Raw genomic sequence first — 16070 nt, 5'->3', positions numbered from 1 at the left:
GCATTGATGCACACGTTTATTTAACAAAAAAAAACACAAAAACAGGAACAAAATAAACACGGCACAAGGTCCAAAATAAAAGGTTTAAACAAAATAATAACTGTGTGAGCTAGGATCCATATCAGATGTAAAATACATGATCACATAACCCCGTCTTGCCCAGCTGCACTGGCTACCTGTAAAGTCCAGGATTACTTTCAAAATTCTCCTGCTTGCCTACAAAGCCCTTCATCACACAGGTCTAGAGTATCTCTCCAACCTGCTGACCCGCTATGTCCCTGCACGCAAGCTGAGGTCCTCTGACTCTGGCTTGCTTATTATACCCAAGCAAAAGTGCACCACACTCGGAGAGCTTCATGGCCCCGACTCTCTGGAACTCTCTCCCAGCTCTAGTGCGTGTAGCTCCCACAGTCGCTCGCTTCATAATCAACTCTCAAGACCCACTTGTTCTCTCTTGCTTTCAATGCTCTTTAAGCCTAATATCTGTTATTAGCTATTGTCTAAATTGCTATTTCAGGTTTTTCACTCCATCTTATTCGTATGATTCTGTATTACACACGCATCTACAATGTTTAGAATTCACATCCTAGCCTTGTATTTAATGTATTTGCATATATATATATATATATATACATACTGTTTGTATTTAATGTACTATGCCCTGTATTTCACTGTATTTAATGTATTATGCATTGTTCCCCACTATCTTGTAAAGCGCTTTGTGATGGTGGTCCACTATGAAAGGCGCTATATAAAATAAAGATTGATTGATTGATTGATAGGCTGGGCATTAGCCTTCACCACCACATTGCTAAACAATACAAAAATAAAAACTTACAGCTCACAGCTCACAAAGGCTTTTGCTTCACTTTATGCATGTGGCGAATCCCCAATTAACATCAATTACCTAACTGGGGAAAGGTCACACCTCTGATTGCTAACAGGGACAGATTTACCCCCATCCCTGCCAAACTTACATTCCCACATGCACTATTTATAGCAGCAGGGCTTCTGCCCTGCCACAATCACTTACCTTTTTTCATTATTACAGATCGTAATGGACTGAAGAACTATTATTTTATTCATAAATATTTATTTTGAGAAAATAATCAAGAGTAGTGTCCATTATTGCTTATAAAGATCCAGAAAATAAACATGTATTATGGCATTGCAATTTTATTATGTTTGCTTATAATAAAGAGCATTTTGTAGTTCATTTAGCAATATTTATTCTGTTGTTCTTGCTGTTTGTAAAATACTGCTTTGATAACACAATATTCTGCATATATGTTTACTGTTTATGTACAGAAATAAATATGCACACAATAATATCAATGTTTTCACTCTAGAGAATTTAATTTGAAGATGGCAAGACGATTAGATGAATCATTGTTGGCAGAAATCAGAATTTGCTGAAGTGATTCAGTTGTTTTAATAGAGGTGTTCTCAGTATTATTTATTTTTAAAATAAATGTTCAGTTCTAAACCATGTGTTGTGTTTGTTTTTTTAACAAACGGCTCTACATTAATAAAATCATTGAGGTGAAAGACTGTCTTGTATTTTGCCCATATTTCAAAATATATGTAACAAAACTTTCAGGGAGTGTTGTAGGGTCCTTCAGGTAACAGAATAAAATGTTTTTGTACCTTTATCTCTTTGAAAACCCCAAATCTACTGAATAATATTTTTTTTTAAAAACATATATCTGTAAAAATATCAGGAAGTATTGTAAGGTCCCTCAGGTCATAGAATAACAAGTTGTTATAAATGTATCTTTTTGAAAACACTAAGCGGAATACATAATAATACAAATTGAAGTTTTTGTGGTTTCCGAAGTACTTCATAATGTTCCCCAGGGTGTTCTGAAAAAAGGACACCAATTCCTACAACTGTAAAAAATAGGTTTTTTTTGTGATTTTTTTGTATAGGAAGAGAGGCAAATAGTTCTCCACACAGTACATTAAAGGTCCACATTTAATGTAGCGTGTGACTCACCGTAAACTGCAGTTATGTCACATACTTCTAGCTGCGCCCATTGGCTGAATTGAAAGGATCCTCCAGAGTTTACTCTGCAGATGTAGAAGCCTGAATCATTTACATGGACAGGGTTGAAAACCAGCTCTGGGGAATTCCCATGTGGAACCTACAGGACATGGAAGAGACAAAGAAAAAACGTATAATTAGACTCAACACACCTAAGATTTCTTAAACAGGATTCTGGTTTCAAAACCAGATGCTGGAAATTACACAAAGGTAAAGATAAGCAGCAGACAAGGAAGAACATGCCTCCTAGTTGTCATAGACTACTGTTTACTGTTTTTATAGTCTCCATTGCCAACTTATTATTATTATTTTTTTAATTATTAGTATATGCACTTTGTACACTCTTACCACACAACAAGCATACTGCGTCTGGTGTAAAAACAGTTGGCCCTGAATTGGCTTTTGGGTTTTCCTTGAAAGGTAAGAAATGTGAATGTGAAGAAGCTGTTCTGTCCATTGAGATGTGTTCATTTGTACCACACCATGAGACCCTGGGCAGCATTTTATGACCCTGGTGTTTTAGTGGTAACAATGTTACCCAGTAAACTATTCCATCCATTTTCTTTGATCATAAAAAGTGTGTCCTCTTGTACTACTTTTTGTGATGACTTAGGATTTAGGATTTTATAAAATCCTCCTTTAATGGTATATAGGTGTGTGACGGGGTACACCTCACCCCTGTGTGTATTTTGTATTTGTTGTATTATGATTTAAATCTATTGTTTAGTGTTTAAAACATGATGTGTGTTATTATTGCTTTACAGCATGGATGGGGTTAAAATCCTCCATCCAGCTAAAACTTGTACGTAATGTGTCCATCTCCCAATTAAGCAAGTAATTACCAATTGGGAGATGGCCACATATATAAAAGTGAAGCAGCTGCTCCTGTTGGGATGATGAGAGCTGGAGCTGGAGAAAGGAGACAGAGTGACAGTAAGATTTTTTAAATAACAATTGCTACTCGTGCTGACTTTAGATACTTGTTTTGTTTGTTTGTTGCTTATAACATTTTGTTTTTGTATAGTGTTTTTGTTTCTGTTTTGTAAAAACATTTTATTCATAATAAAAACGAGCGCATTTGCGACTCACCCCCGCAGTACTTGTTGCCTGTGTATTTCCTTGTCTGACATCATCCTTAAGAATATCCGTGTGAGAAGAAGGCTTGGTGGGCCAGTGGTTAAAGAAAGTGACTTATTACCAGGAAGTTCCAGGTTCAAGCTCAGCTCAGCCACTGACTCACTGAGCGACCCTGAGCAAGTCACCTCCTTGTGCTCCTTCCTTCGGATGAGACGTAAAACTGAGGTCCTATTGTAAGTGACTTAGCAGCAGCAGTTGTAAGTCACTTTGGATAAAATCATCTGCTAAATAATAATAATAAATAATAACTAGACCATTGTAGAATATAAGTTTGAGGTGTGTCTCTTAGTGATAATCTCTTCTAGTTTGGGCTAGAGAACCACAAAAAAAAAAGAAAAAATGTCCTGCCCAAGAATCTCTGGACAGCCAGCTTGTTATCCTTTTGATCAGCTTAGTGTGCTTTCCTATAGCTTTCAAAAATATTATATCATCACCCGAATAGATGACTCTTCTGTACTACTGCATACCACTAACAGAGAGAGTGAAGGCAGGGCTAAGGTAAGGGTTTAAAAATAACTAACAGATAGATTTTATTTTTGTTTTCTCACTATTTATTATTTAAGTTTTGTAAAGTAAATTACTAACAATTAATTACGATTGGGTCATTTTATATGCATTCGGAGACCAGAATGCAAGATCTATGTACATATTTGTTCTTAACCAATTTGTTTTGCCTGAAAAAGATGACTGTACATTGAATTTTGTTTTGTGAACTTTAGCAAAAACATGCCTCATTGTTTTTGAAACAAAACTAAAAAAAAATTGCATGTCTTCCGTCGAAATACTGATATAATTAATGATATGCAGTAAAAAGCACTTGTGAGTAAGGGTCAGACAGCACACAGATTTACTACAAGAAATAATTTTTTAGGAATTCAAAAATGTTCTCTATGTCTGTGTGCCTCACAGTTACTCTGTGTTTTAGAAGCAGTGTTAGCCCATTCAGCCCATCATTTTTGATCACTTTTTACACTTACATACTGCACATTTCGTGTTGACATCGTAGCACGATTTCTGAGAACTGCCTGCTGTAGAGTGGTGTTTTTTTTCAGTGTGTATTATTTTGATCGGGATATGATCGCTCGTTGTGATCACTTCAACTTCCTCTGCTGGCACATCTGTGATCAAGGACGTTATTCTGAACAGAATGAGGTTTAAAAAACATTTGGAACTTTCCTTTCACTCTGGGCGCTGGCATCTTTTTCACGCGCGCTGTCAGAACTGCCGTAAACGATACAAAACCCGGTGCAAAACGTATGCAAATTAGCAAAATGGTAATGATTCATCACGCACACGTCACCTTTCCTTAGCCCTACCTTAAATTAACATCATATTATTCTCAGGAGCCATTTACTCGCCAGCACCCGTGTTTTCGTCATGTTTAACTGTAAATCCCCTTTTAAAATGACAATGAGCACTGTTTAATGTGTTTTGATTTCTGAATTAAAACAGAGAAACTGTTAATTGTGAAATTAATTTGTAAAGAACAGGCGAAAAGTCGGAAGAAAACACCGAAAGCCGGAAGCCCTAATGTGTGTGTGTGTGTACGTACGTCTCGACATGTAGGAAAGGAAGGATGTCTCTCGGAGAAAATTAGAGGTAGTCTGTTTTTATTTGTTTATTTTTTATAGTCAGCTGTTAGGAAGTTATACAACAAAAAGTGATAGAATGGCAGATTCCTTTTTTAAGCTCAACTGCCAACATGTTTTCCATACAGTAAACTATTATTTATGATGAAGTTAGATAAGTGGCACCTGTCTCTGAGCAGAAGACATAGAAATCTACTCACAAAGGTACTAAATCCACACATTTATCATAGACTTCTAGCCTCCTATGGAACTTTCCGGATTACATTTGGGCACAATCCATATTACTGCTGATTTTATATAAATGAATGCAGTCTGTCATTATCAGGACCCTTTGTAGGTGTGTGCTAGGCTTTAAATGCAGGCTTTGGAAAGGAAATAAGTAGGAAAATGTGTTTCAAAATGGTGGAATAATTTGCTGGAACTGCAGATGAGGGGGGTCAGTTTTTGCTGTAGTACACTATCACTTTCTTTCTTAATAATAACATTATAAACTAGTAACGTTCATCACTCTCGCGTGAAAGTGTCTTCCAGTACAGTGCTCACCTCTTCTTTGCTTTTAAACCACTGGTACTGAATGTTGGAATGTCCTGCAGCATGGCAGCCTAGTCTCACAGTCTGACCAGCTAGCACTGCTTGAGACTGCGGCTGAATGATGATTTTTATTCCTGTAAAAAACAAAGCAACAAAATATTATCAACTGTAATCATTTTCACAGTGTTTAAGTCCTCTAGCACAGACTAAATTGGTAGCCATGATTGCTGCTTTCACAATAATATATTTTTTCCATCATGGACTAGATATCAAACACTGTATAGCCTCAATGAGAAGACAGTGTCAGGGACCCACCAAAAAAATGCTGTCTATTAACAAAAATGTATCAATGGTGTTGATGTGATTTTTCTTCATCATATTGTAGGTAACGCCCTTCTTTTTCAGTTTTTACATGTTTATCAACAATCTGAGTAAGTTCTATTAAGAAAATAATACATGTTAACTAAATGTTTTTTTATACAATGTTATAGAGAAAAAGAAAAAAAAAAACAAATAAGCCAGCTGTTACTGCTTTATACATATTTTAGCTTTTAGAGTTTCTAACATAAAATAAACCTGTTGCGTATTTGACTGCGGTGGGACCAGAGTAAGGGTGGATATGTAAAAAGTTGGTTAAATTAATCCTGTTTTAAATACCACTGTATACAGCTGTAACACTGACTATGTTCACACAATTATTGTTTTGAAATTCAGCTCCCCTAAATCCCTTGCTTAGAATGATACAGGTTATTAATGCTTGTGACAGGTTAGCCATCTACCGTGTGGGTGCGTGCATTAGCTGCTGAATGACAGGCAGAAAATTGAGACGAGGTTGAAGTTGATACGCCCCGCAGGCAAATGGGATTTATTTAGTTATCAGCACACTGATAGCATACGGAGTACACAATGTACGAAAACTTTGGTGGGATCTACAATCTCTGAACTAATCTTCTCTGTTCAATAATAAATTAACTCTGGCTACTCGCCCAGCTGTCGGTGGTTTTGACTCTTCGGTATCCAACCCTGGTGTTCTCTCTCTCTCTCTCTCTCTCTCTCTCTCTCTCTCTCTCTCTCTCTCTCTCTCTCTCTCTCTCTCTCTCTCTCTCTCTCTCTCTCTCTCTCTCTCTCTCTCTCTCTCTCTCTCTCTCTCTCTCTCTCTCTCTCTCTCTCTCTCTCTCTCTCTCTCTCTCTCTCACACACACACGTGAGCGAATTTCAACTTCTTTAGCCCAGTTGGCTTTAGTTTTGCAGCAGCCCTCAGGTGAATAAACCTTTTTATACCTGACGCCCCGCTGGAACACACCGACCTGCTGATTAGATTTCACACCTGGAGCGTCAGGTACTTTGCTAATTAATTACAATAAATACACACCACAGTGCCACAGTGCTGTATACACTTACATTAGTGTTGGGTAATTTACAAAGCAGCAAAATGCATAGGTGTTTACGGGAAAAGAAAAACCTTCAAATTGAAAGCACATCTCTTTTTCGCTTTCCTGTAGCCATTTTGCATTATCGCTGCACACGTGGGTGATGTTGCTGATGAGCTTGATCATGGCGGATAAACGGTTAGGACAGATTTGTGACATGCGGATACACAGCGGATTACTATACTTGCATTGATTCTCATCCTGATTTTCATTTATTTTAAATTCCTGAAAAATGGTACATAAATAAATACATAAAAAAGTGATTATAAGCAGAAAAGCAAAAAATATTTAATTATATTGAAAAAATTGTATTTTGTTCTTTATCTGCTATTCAAGGATTTAAACAACAACATTATAACAAAAGTTAGGAAGGAATGATAACACTGGTACAGTACTGACCTGGGGTCTTTAAACACTGGATAGCTTCTACATGGCCCATTGCCTCAAGGAACTCTAGGAGATATTTGACAGTACATCCCTGGTCACCCAGCAGCCAGAGCAAACTTCGAGATGGGCTGCCCTCCAGCTCAAGCACTTTGAGGGAACAGTTTTCCATGTCATTTCCACTGTAAATGAGCCAGAAACAATTATATTTATTTCATCAATGGGTGAGTATCCCTCATTTAAAACATTTACTATTACACATACAGTAGGAGGCTGTGTGGGCCATTGGTTAAAGAAAAGGGCTTGTAACCAGGAGGTCCCCGGTTCAAATCCCACCTCAGCCACTGACTCATTGTGTGACCCTGAGCAAGTCACTTAACCTCCTTATGCTCCGTCTTTCGGGTGAGACGTAATTGTAAGTGACTCTGCAGCTTATGCATAGATCACACACCCTAGTCTCTGTAAGTCGCCTTGGATAAAGGCGTCTGCTAAATAAACAAATAACAGTATGTATATAGCTAGTTGTAATCAGCATGAATTCAGCACATGCCCTGGAATGCATCACAGGTCATAACATTGGGTTGTGTGTGTAAAACAGTGTAGAAGGCTGGTTGAATTACATGACATGTAGAAATCACCTGACTCTGAAGCGTCTGTCATTCCCAGCTATTTCCCCAAGTTTACGCCATCCATTTTTGCTGTTGGTCTTGTCCAGCAATTCACTTAGTTTCTTCAAGATAGGCTCCTTTAGAGCGTTTATGTTTAAGGAATTAAACTGGTAGGAATCTGACATCTCAGCAAAAATAAGCAATCCACACAATTACAGCCGTGTGAACAGGGGTCAGGAATCGTTCTGTAATAAAAAAAACAAAAAAAAAACACATAAATAATAAATTAAATCTGTCTTATCAGATCTAATGGTTTGTACAATTGGGATAATTTCCATGGAAAAATAAAAAGAAGTCTCACCTTTGTCTAACTCTATTTTGGTAGTACTTTAGGGTTGTGTGTGTTTCCATGTATTTTTTTTTTAGTCAGAGAAATTCTCCTTCCAAATGCAAATAACTTAATTAATATTAAAATACTGGAGGATATATTTCAATATTTGTGTCTGAGTTCCAATTTGGCCTTGCCCAACTACTGATATTGTACAACTTTCTCAAACTGGGTTTCCACAAAGTTTTTAGGTTGTGTTAAAACACTGAAAGTGCAGCCTGCCTCGTCTGATTAACAGGGGTGGATTTAGCCATGTAGCTTGACGGGTTCACTAAATTCTTAGTGAAAAGATACACAAATGGTTCCCTGTGACCCCACTTCACAGCAACAAATTTATAACATACTTTAAGGAAATGTTCCTTTCAGTGCAGTTTGGCGCACATTTGCTACTAAATTTAAGTAACATACTAAGAGTAGAACTATAATAAGCAATACTTGGGAGTTATTCAAATATAAAAATAGCTTCTGCCGGTTTTTTCCACTCTTTCTCTGTAAGCTGAATCCACCTCCTGATGTACAGGTGTTTTAGTTTGTTGCATCACAGATACTTTGTGGAATTCTGGTTTTTCTTGATTTTCTTTCAGTTTTGTAACTGCTAAACCCCAGATTTTTAAAGGACTTCTGTATAACCTTTCAAGTTTCTCTGTTTGTATTTTGTTTTTCTAGCAAAATGCACACAATATTTACAGTAGGCTCCACCAAATTCTGCAAAGACAAAATGTTTTTTCTTTTGTTTATTTAAACTGTGTACAATAACATTTTATAACTTTTTTCCTCATCTAACATCTTGTCCCATGATGGCTAACTGGAACTCTGCTGTAGTAGGGTGATCCTGGTTTAAATATCCTGATGGTTTTTTTTTTTCTTTCCCTGCACTACTCTTAATGAAAAATAAAAACATAAATTAATTAATACATAAGCACATTGCCATGAGATTTACAGTCTGTATTTTATTTTAAAATAATAATACAGTGTTGTACAGATAATCTCATATATTTAAGCATTTCAGCTTCTTCCACAGCTAGCCAATCAGAAGTGATCAGGGATGGGACGTAAACACTTTTTAAAATGTGTGTGCTTCGGTGCTAGACTTCCGCAATTCAGTTTTTAGAAACTTGTGTGACTCTCTAGAAATATACCCAGAGTGTCTTTCTAGCAACAGAACGAACATAGGTAAAATAAATAAATAAAAACTACTTGTCTGACAGACAAAGTATAACGGCAAAACTCGAGTGTCCCTCACACAAATCTTGTTGTCCCGGGCATCGGGCGATACAAATTGCACACCCCTGGAATGTATTATTTGCCAAATATTTTTGACTGCATATATACAGTGTATATTTATTATAAACCTATAATGCACGTTATTATTATTATTATTATTATTATTATTATTATTATTATTATTATTATTATTAATTAGTCATTTAGCAGACGCTCTTATCCAAAGCGACAGAGACTAGGGGTGATCTATGTATGGAAGGCGATCCAGGTCAAATACGCATTATTTAATACATGGTTCAAATATTTAATACACATTCTAATTTGACTTTAGTATGTGTTGTAATTCTAATTATTACACATACTGATTTGGCCAATCACCAAAAACGTAAATAAGAACCAAAGAATTTAAAGTAAATAGTAAGTGTAATAAATTATCCAATTAAAAGTCATTTTACTTTTAATTGGATAATGCCATTCACCTCTAGTTCGTGGCGCTATATGGACTTGGCATTGGGTAAAGTGTAGTGAAAAATGGCGGTTCAGAGCCTTAGAAATCGCTTTCATTCAGTGGTAATCCCCATTTATCCTCAGAACCGGTTATCCTCAGAACTGTTCAGTCTTACTGCTTTCCCTTGTCTTCTCAAACCCCACGTATTCAACCTTTATTTGTAAATTCCTATTTATATACCTTTTTGTATTTTCGTTTATTTATATTTATTTTGTATACAGTATATATATATATATATATATATATATATATATATATATATATATATATATATATATATATATATATACTGTATCATATTTTGCAATCTGTAATATTGCCTGTAATATTTTGTTTAATTTCTGTAAGTCACTTTGGATAAAAGTGACCAGCCTCTACGTGTAGTTTATTTAAATATATTAAGAACATGTGGTATTTTATGTCGTCTTATTTGTCCAAATCAGTATGTGTATTAAATATTTAAAACACATACTAAATAACACGTTTTTGACCCAGATGGCCTTCCATACATGGATCACCCCTTGTCTCTGTCGCTTTGGATAAGAGCGTCTGTTAAATGTCTAATTAATAATAACAATAATAATAATAACAATAATAATAATAATAACACAGAAAATCTGATCCTTATAGTCTACTAACAGAGGTAAAATACCAGCACTTAAGGTTAATGATTTAAAAACGATCCAGTCAAAATGTTTAGTACAGTACATTTTTTAACTATTGATAGTAAATCAGGCTACCCTACTCACTGCGTTTCCCACTACATCATATTGTTGTAATAATAATAATAATAATAATACTCGTCAGTAGAATGTGGTTACAATATAATATATTTTGTTCTTCTTGTTATTGATGAACTAGTCTATCGGTAGTCCATGAGTTCAACACATTTCTCAGTGCTGTCCACCGGGACTTCTGGAACTTTGTTATGTAGTATATTAGTCTTGCAGCAAGCTGCTTTTAAAAACGGTATTTGTCTTTTTTTTTTTAACAAATTCCTGGAACCTGGAAGTTTTCTTTTTCTTTTTCATTTTTTTCGTACTTTAAAACAAATCTTGCTCAATGAATTTGCTCAAGCCTAGTGTTGTAGGTAGACGGCAGTAATGATACATCTACACTAATTTAATACATATTTTGGTACAAATATGACTTTTTAGGTAACCATCATGGGGTTTCCATGCAAGTTTTTTTTTTAACTCGAGACATTTACACAAGAAAAATGTCTTGTGTAAAATGCTTTTTGGGGTTTGCATTCGCTCAGTTTATTTTACTCGAGTAAACCGGGCTTTTCACCCGACGTCATGCAAATGAATGGGAAAGGTGGGGTTGACATGTTAACTATGTGTAAAGTACTCATGCTGTTTTTGAAGATTACTAGTGACAGTTTGTGAAAATGTGGTTACCATGCACAGAGAACTGGTACACAAGTGAATATAAGCTGCTGTAATAAAGCAAAATACCTTGTGCCTGCTTGGTTAATAATGTGCTTTACTGCTCTTGACCAAATTGTTTTTCAATTTGAGGAGGCTCGTGCTGTCAGAGATGCTCTCCTTTCTTTTAAGTTGTGTTGGATTTACTGTTGTGTTAAATATTAATGATGCAAACAAATAAAACACAATCGATACGTTCATTTGCAATTTTATTTGGTCAGTTCTGAGAGGGCTTCAACAACTTGGATGTTGTTGCGCTGTTTTGGGCGATCGAACTGGCTCATGACATCCAGTTCACAAACTATATTTATTAACGTGGAGGGCAGACGCGCGTTGTCTTTGGACATAGCTGGGATCAAAAAAAGGACGGGAATGAATTCAGTTAAGCAGCTTACTTGCTCTTTGTGTTTAGCATTAGCGTAGTTTTTACAGCTAGGGTATTCTCAAATAGCTACTTTAATACTTTAACAAATGCATAACACAGTTCATGTTAAGTGGTTTTATACAGAACTGTAAACCCACAAGAGATATACAACATGAAAGACAGCCAGCATTAGCATTAAGGTGAACTACTCCACTGCTAACCATAAAACCGCCCATCAGCCACTACTTTATGCCGTCTTGGAATCCACAGTAACAACTGACCTGATCCCTTGCAATATTTATAGTTAAGGATAAACACGCTCATGGAATGTTTCCATGCGAAACTGGGCATGGTTTTCCCGTGTGTTTCGTCATTTACACAAGTAAATGAAATTTACCCTATCCCTCTCTTTGGCCGTTTTTTTTGGCCACAAACCTGATTTACCCGAGTAATTCTCCCAAACGTGGACTTGCATCGCCATTTCACGTGTAAATTGACCCGCATGGAAACCTCATGCATGATAGATGGTACATAAGCTTGTGTACAATGAATTGCATCTTATTGCTAAAGGGGACAGAACAATCTATGCTAAACCAATCAGCTATCCAATGGCCAATGACAAAGATAACAAAAGTAAGTATAAAGAAGGGCTTTGTTATTTATTTATGTATTTATTGCAAAGGTTTCTATTTATTTTATTTTTTGTAGTAGTAGCTTCAATATTGTTTATAACCTTGCTTCAGTTATAGTAGAGAGGTTAAGACACAAACTGGATTTGCACTTCAAGTCTCGTAAACATAATGTACGACTTCCGGACATGTTTCATGAGTCTTTGGTCAATTGTACGGCTTTTTAGCGTGAGAAGACGGTTTACCCACCTTCTAATGTTGGACAATGTTTCAGACGGGTACTTCCTCTAGCGAGTGGAATGTGTGTGGTATGTGAGTGCTACGTCACATAAATAGACTGTGAAGAGAGAGTGATGAATTTCTAAGCTGCATGGAAACCCGACCTTTGATATATGAGAGGTTACAAACAATGTGGCAATGAAACATAAATGTTCACCTGTAATGGAACTTTACTGAGAGAATCGGACACTACAACCAGCTTTATTTCCCCTTTGCCAATGCATGTGGTCTTTATCAGTGGCTATGTTAACAACAACTTTTGGCACCCAGAGTGGAATGTTCTTTTTACTAGATTTCTGATGTTATATACCAACATCATACTATGCTTTTCTAGATTTTGGAGATCCATGTTCTAAGTGTGGAAAGCATGGAGGGGGTAGGCCAGCGCCAGCCTGGCTCAATTAAAATTTTACTATTTGTCAAAATGTATGAAATTCCATGGACAAATAACGATTTATCATCTTACTGAGTCGCTTCTGTGGACAAATAATTGTTGCTACGAAATTTTAATTTACATTTGGCAGAATCTAAGGTTGTATTGTAAAATGTATTTCTTCTTAGGTATGATCTGTTGCAAAAAAAAATAAAAAAAATGTACTAATGGTCAAATTAATCCTGGAAACCGTTTTTAATTTAAAGTAAGTTAGTTCCTTTGTAATTTTTTTTATCTTTATGCTCGTCTATAGATTTGCCGCTGTGTGCTCTACTTTATCAGAAAGGAGAAAGAAGACCTTGCTTGTTTTTCCACAGTTTACTCTCAAGATTCTTCGAAATGAATGAATCCTCTGATCCATCTAGTCCTGGGATTGTGGAAATTTAATAAGTTTAAATTTAATTAATTTTCTCCAGGGTGAAGCCCTGCTTATTTATGATTCAATAATACTTTAACCTCGAATGTCACAAGTATTTTTACATTACCTAATGGTATTTTGATATGCAAATGTACACATTAAAAGCATACATGCATACATATTTTTCCCAAAGGCAAACAGAATGGTCAAGGGCAAAACGAGAGTTTGGAAAGCCAAAGGAGGCCTTTTTGTTTAAATTTCTGTAAACAAAACTTGAACTTATACCATTTTACTTCAAACGTCCTTCCAGTGTTGTATTATCAATTACCAGTACACTGTAGCTACACTCATATGTCCATAATAAATCGCCTGCTTGCATTTATTGTACTAACTTTAGATGGTCCCTTCAGCGGTTGTTGCACGCAAGGTTGGCTGTCTTTTTTATGCTTATACTGCTGGCTCTGAAGCTGTGCACGAGATGTACTCTTTCATATGAGCCGCACAACGAGCCAAAATAACTATTCAAAGTGTTTACAAGTAAGAGTCTGTTATACATTCACATCTAGATTTTAATGTACACGATGAGCTGACATGTGCTAAATAAACAAATAATGTGGAAGACGTCTTGTGCCCCAGACTACACAAACCCACACCACATCACGCTTCCTTTAGAAAACGTCTAGCATCGCCTAAATTCTTTCTTATTGTGCAATGGTAATACTGATGCGTCAGTTTATTTTGACATTTCCTGTACAGTTAGAAAGTTAAATAAATCTAACTACCGGTACATGATCTGGTGTCAGAAATGTCAATTGTAAAGACATTTCAACGTTGATATTTTGTTGCCACTCGTGCTGCTGCAACTATCTATCGTACTACATTCTACCCACTTGTATCATTACACTCAATAATCAACACACAAGCATCGCTGTTAGTTTCGTTCTTAAATCTATAATACAATGAGGACAAATTATAGTATAGCAGGTTAACACAATCACTGTACTCACCAAGTATTAAATAGTATTTATAAATTATAATAGGCACAACATATTCTGTATCCACTGTGCACTCCTTCGCTGTTGCTTGCCTTATCTTTTAGATCTTATATTTAGGTCATATATCAAAACTAACTTAAAAGAAGCAGGTTAAACGTGCAAAACTTAAACAAAAAACATACTAAAACAAACAAAACATTTACAGTACCTTACAAATCGCCATTGTTGGTTAGACAATTGGAATCTGTCGTTAGTCTGTGTTGTAGGTCCTTTATAGTGATTGAGTATTTTCAGAAATGAGATTGGGGAAATCCGAAACCGTACAGGTGAAAAAAAGTTACTTCCTGGTGGTGTATACATACTGTTTTACGTAACAGCACACGACCTTGGGGAGATGCAGTGCTGGAGTTCCAGGTGGCTCTGCACGCTACTGTTAGTAGCGGGTTTTTTTTTTTTTTTTTTTAGTTTTCAGAAAGTCAACCCCTTTGTTAATTAATGGATACTAAAAAAAATGACCAGAAACCACTGTTTTTGATGAGGTACAATTGGCGTTGTATACCAAGTTGTAGAACCAGTTGACTGAGTGCTAGTGTTACCCTTAATTAAATATTACATCTTTATATGGCTTATCCCTTTATTCTAATTTATTGGCTTCATTGTACTGTTTTCGTGCACTAAGACAAGTAAGCCATGGTCACTTCTCTGTTATCCAAACATGCCTTAAGTGACTAATTTAGATGTTGCTACTCCTTAGCTATATAGTGGCAAAAATTGTAAACATGTTTTAAAAGTACTACAGAGTAAAATAGTTCGATTCCATAGTCCATCTCAATCTCTTCAAATACATTGAGTTTCATACAGATCTAATTTACTATCAACAAGAAACAAGGAGGAATGATAAGAACGTTGTTCCACTTTTTGACTGCTTATTTCTCCTAATCTGTCAACAGATAGATCTGCCCAGACACATACTGTAAGCAGAATGGAATTCAAACTATTGCCTTAGTTGTGGCTATATCCTAGTAGTTTTTTTTTTTTTCTGACGACATTTAGTTTAGTTTATTAACTGATTACAGTAAAGATGGTTAAGAATGATTTCAGTTTTGAAAAGCATGTAAAAATAATACAATACAATTTGTATGATGAATGTAAATGTGTAATAAAGCAACATAAAATGTGGAAAATCACTCCAGTACATCTATAACTACAGTACTTTACCACCAGGTGGAAAAATTCAAGAAAAAAAAAAAAAAAAAAAGCCTAAGCAATAGCACTTTAAGGGGAAGTAATGTTAGAGTTTAATCCCAAAGTGAAATCTTTGGGATTAAAAATAGGAAAAGAACATTCTTTCAGTATTTATAATGATTTTCTTTCTAATTGACCAAAATTCTAAGATAAAATGGGCCACAGTTTTATAGAGTTTACTCCAGTCTTTAATAAAAAAAAAAAATTGAGAGAAAAACACCTTTTTACTGTACAAAACTAGAATCAAACATCTAAATCATGTGACTGAAATGCCCTTAGCAACTTAGCAACTTGTTTATTTCTTAGTTTTGTACATTACTAAGCTTTTGAAATTAAGGCCCAATATGTTTACCAATGATCATACAGTACAGTGCTGTTTACCCCAGTTGAAAATGTAGGTAAATCTAATATAGACTTGGGGTGTTAAGTGTCCTGCAATAGCACATGTTGACAATATCATCTAACGGGTAACTTGGGGAAAAGTTCAAAATAGA

At 35.7% G+C, this 16070-nt stretch overlaps 1 protein-coding gene across 3 annotated transcripts in view; it reads right to left on the bottom strand.

The window, feature by feature from the left end:
- Positions 1–14675, bottom strand: part of LOC117421351 (mucosa-associated lymphoid tissue lymphoma translocation protein 1) — a 44406-nt gene extending 29731 nt beyond the window's left edge. For 2 of the 3 annotated variants that reach the window (XM_059024683.1, XM_059024686.1), the window contains exons 1-5: positions 14540–14675; positions 7754–7968; positions 7131–7297; positions 5314–5435; positions 1997–2144 (exon numbers count right to left, since the gene is read on the bottom strand). In XM_059024683.1, the coding sequence (XP_058880666.1) occupies positions 1997–2144; positions 5314–5435; positions 7131–7297; positions 7754–7908 (592 nt within the window). In that variant the 5' untranslated portion in view covers positions 7909–7968; positions 14540–14675. Of the gene's footprint in view, positions 1–1996; positions 2145–2886; positions 2954–5313; positions 5436–7130; positions 7298–7753; positions 7969–14539 lie in introns of those variants that run through there. The other variant, XM_059024692.1, reaches the window with a different exon arrangement.
- Between the last annotated feature and the right edge of the window lie 1395 nt (positions 14676–16070).

This window comes from Acipenser ruthenus, chromosome 1 (genome assembly GCF_902713425.1).
Source record: "Acipenser ruthenus chromosome 1, fAciRut3.2 maternal haplotype, whole genome shotgun sequence".
NCBI classification, from domain to species: Eukaryota; Metazoa; Chordata; class Actinopteri; order Acipenseriformes; family Acipenseridae; genus Acipenser; species Acipenser ruthenus.
This window is presented reverse-complemented; position numbering and strand designations above follow the sequence as displayed.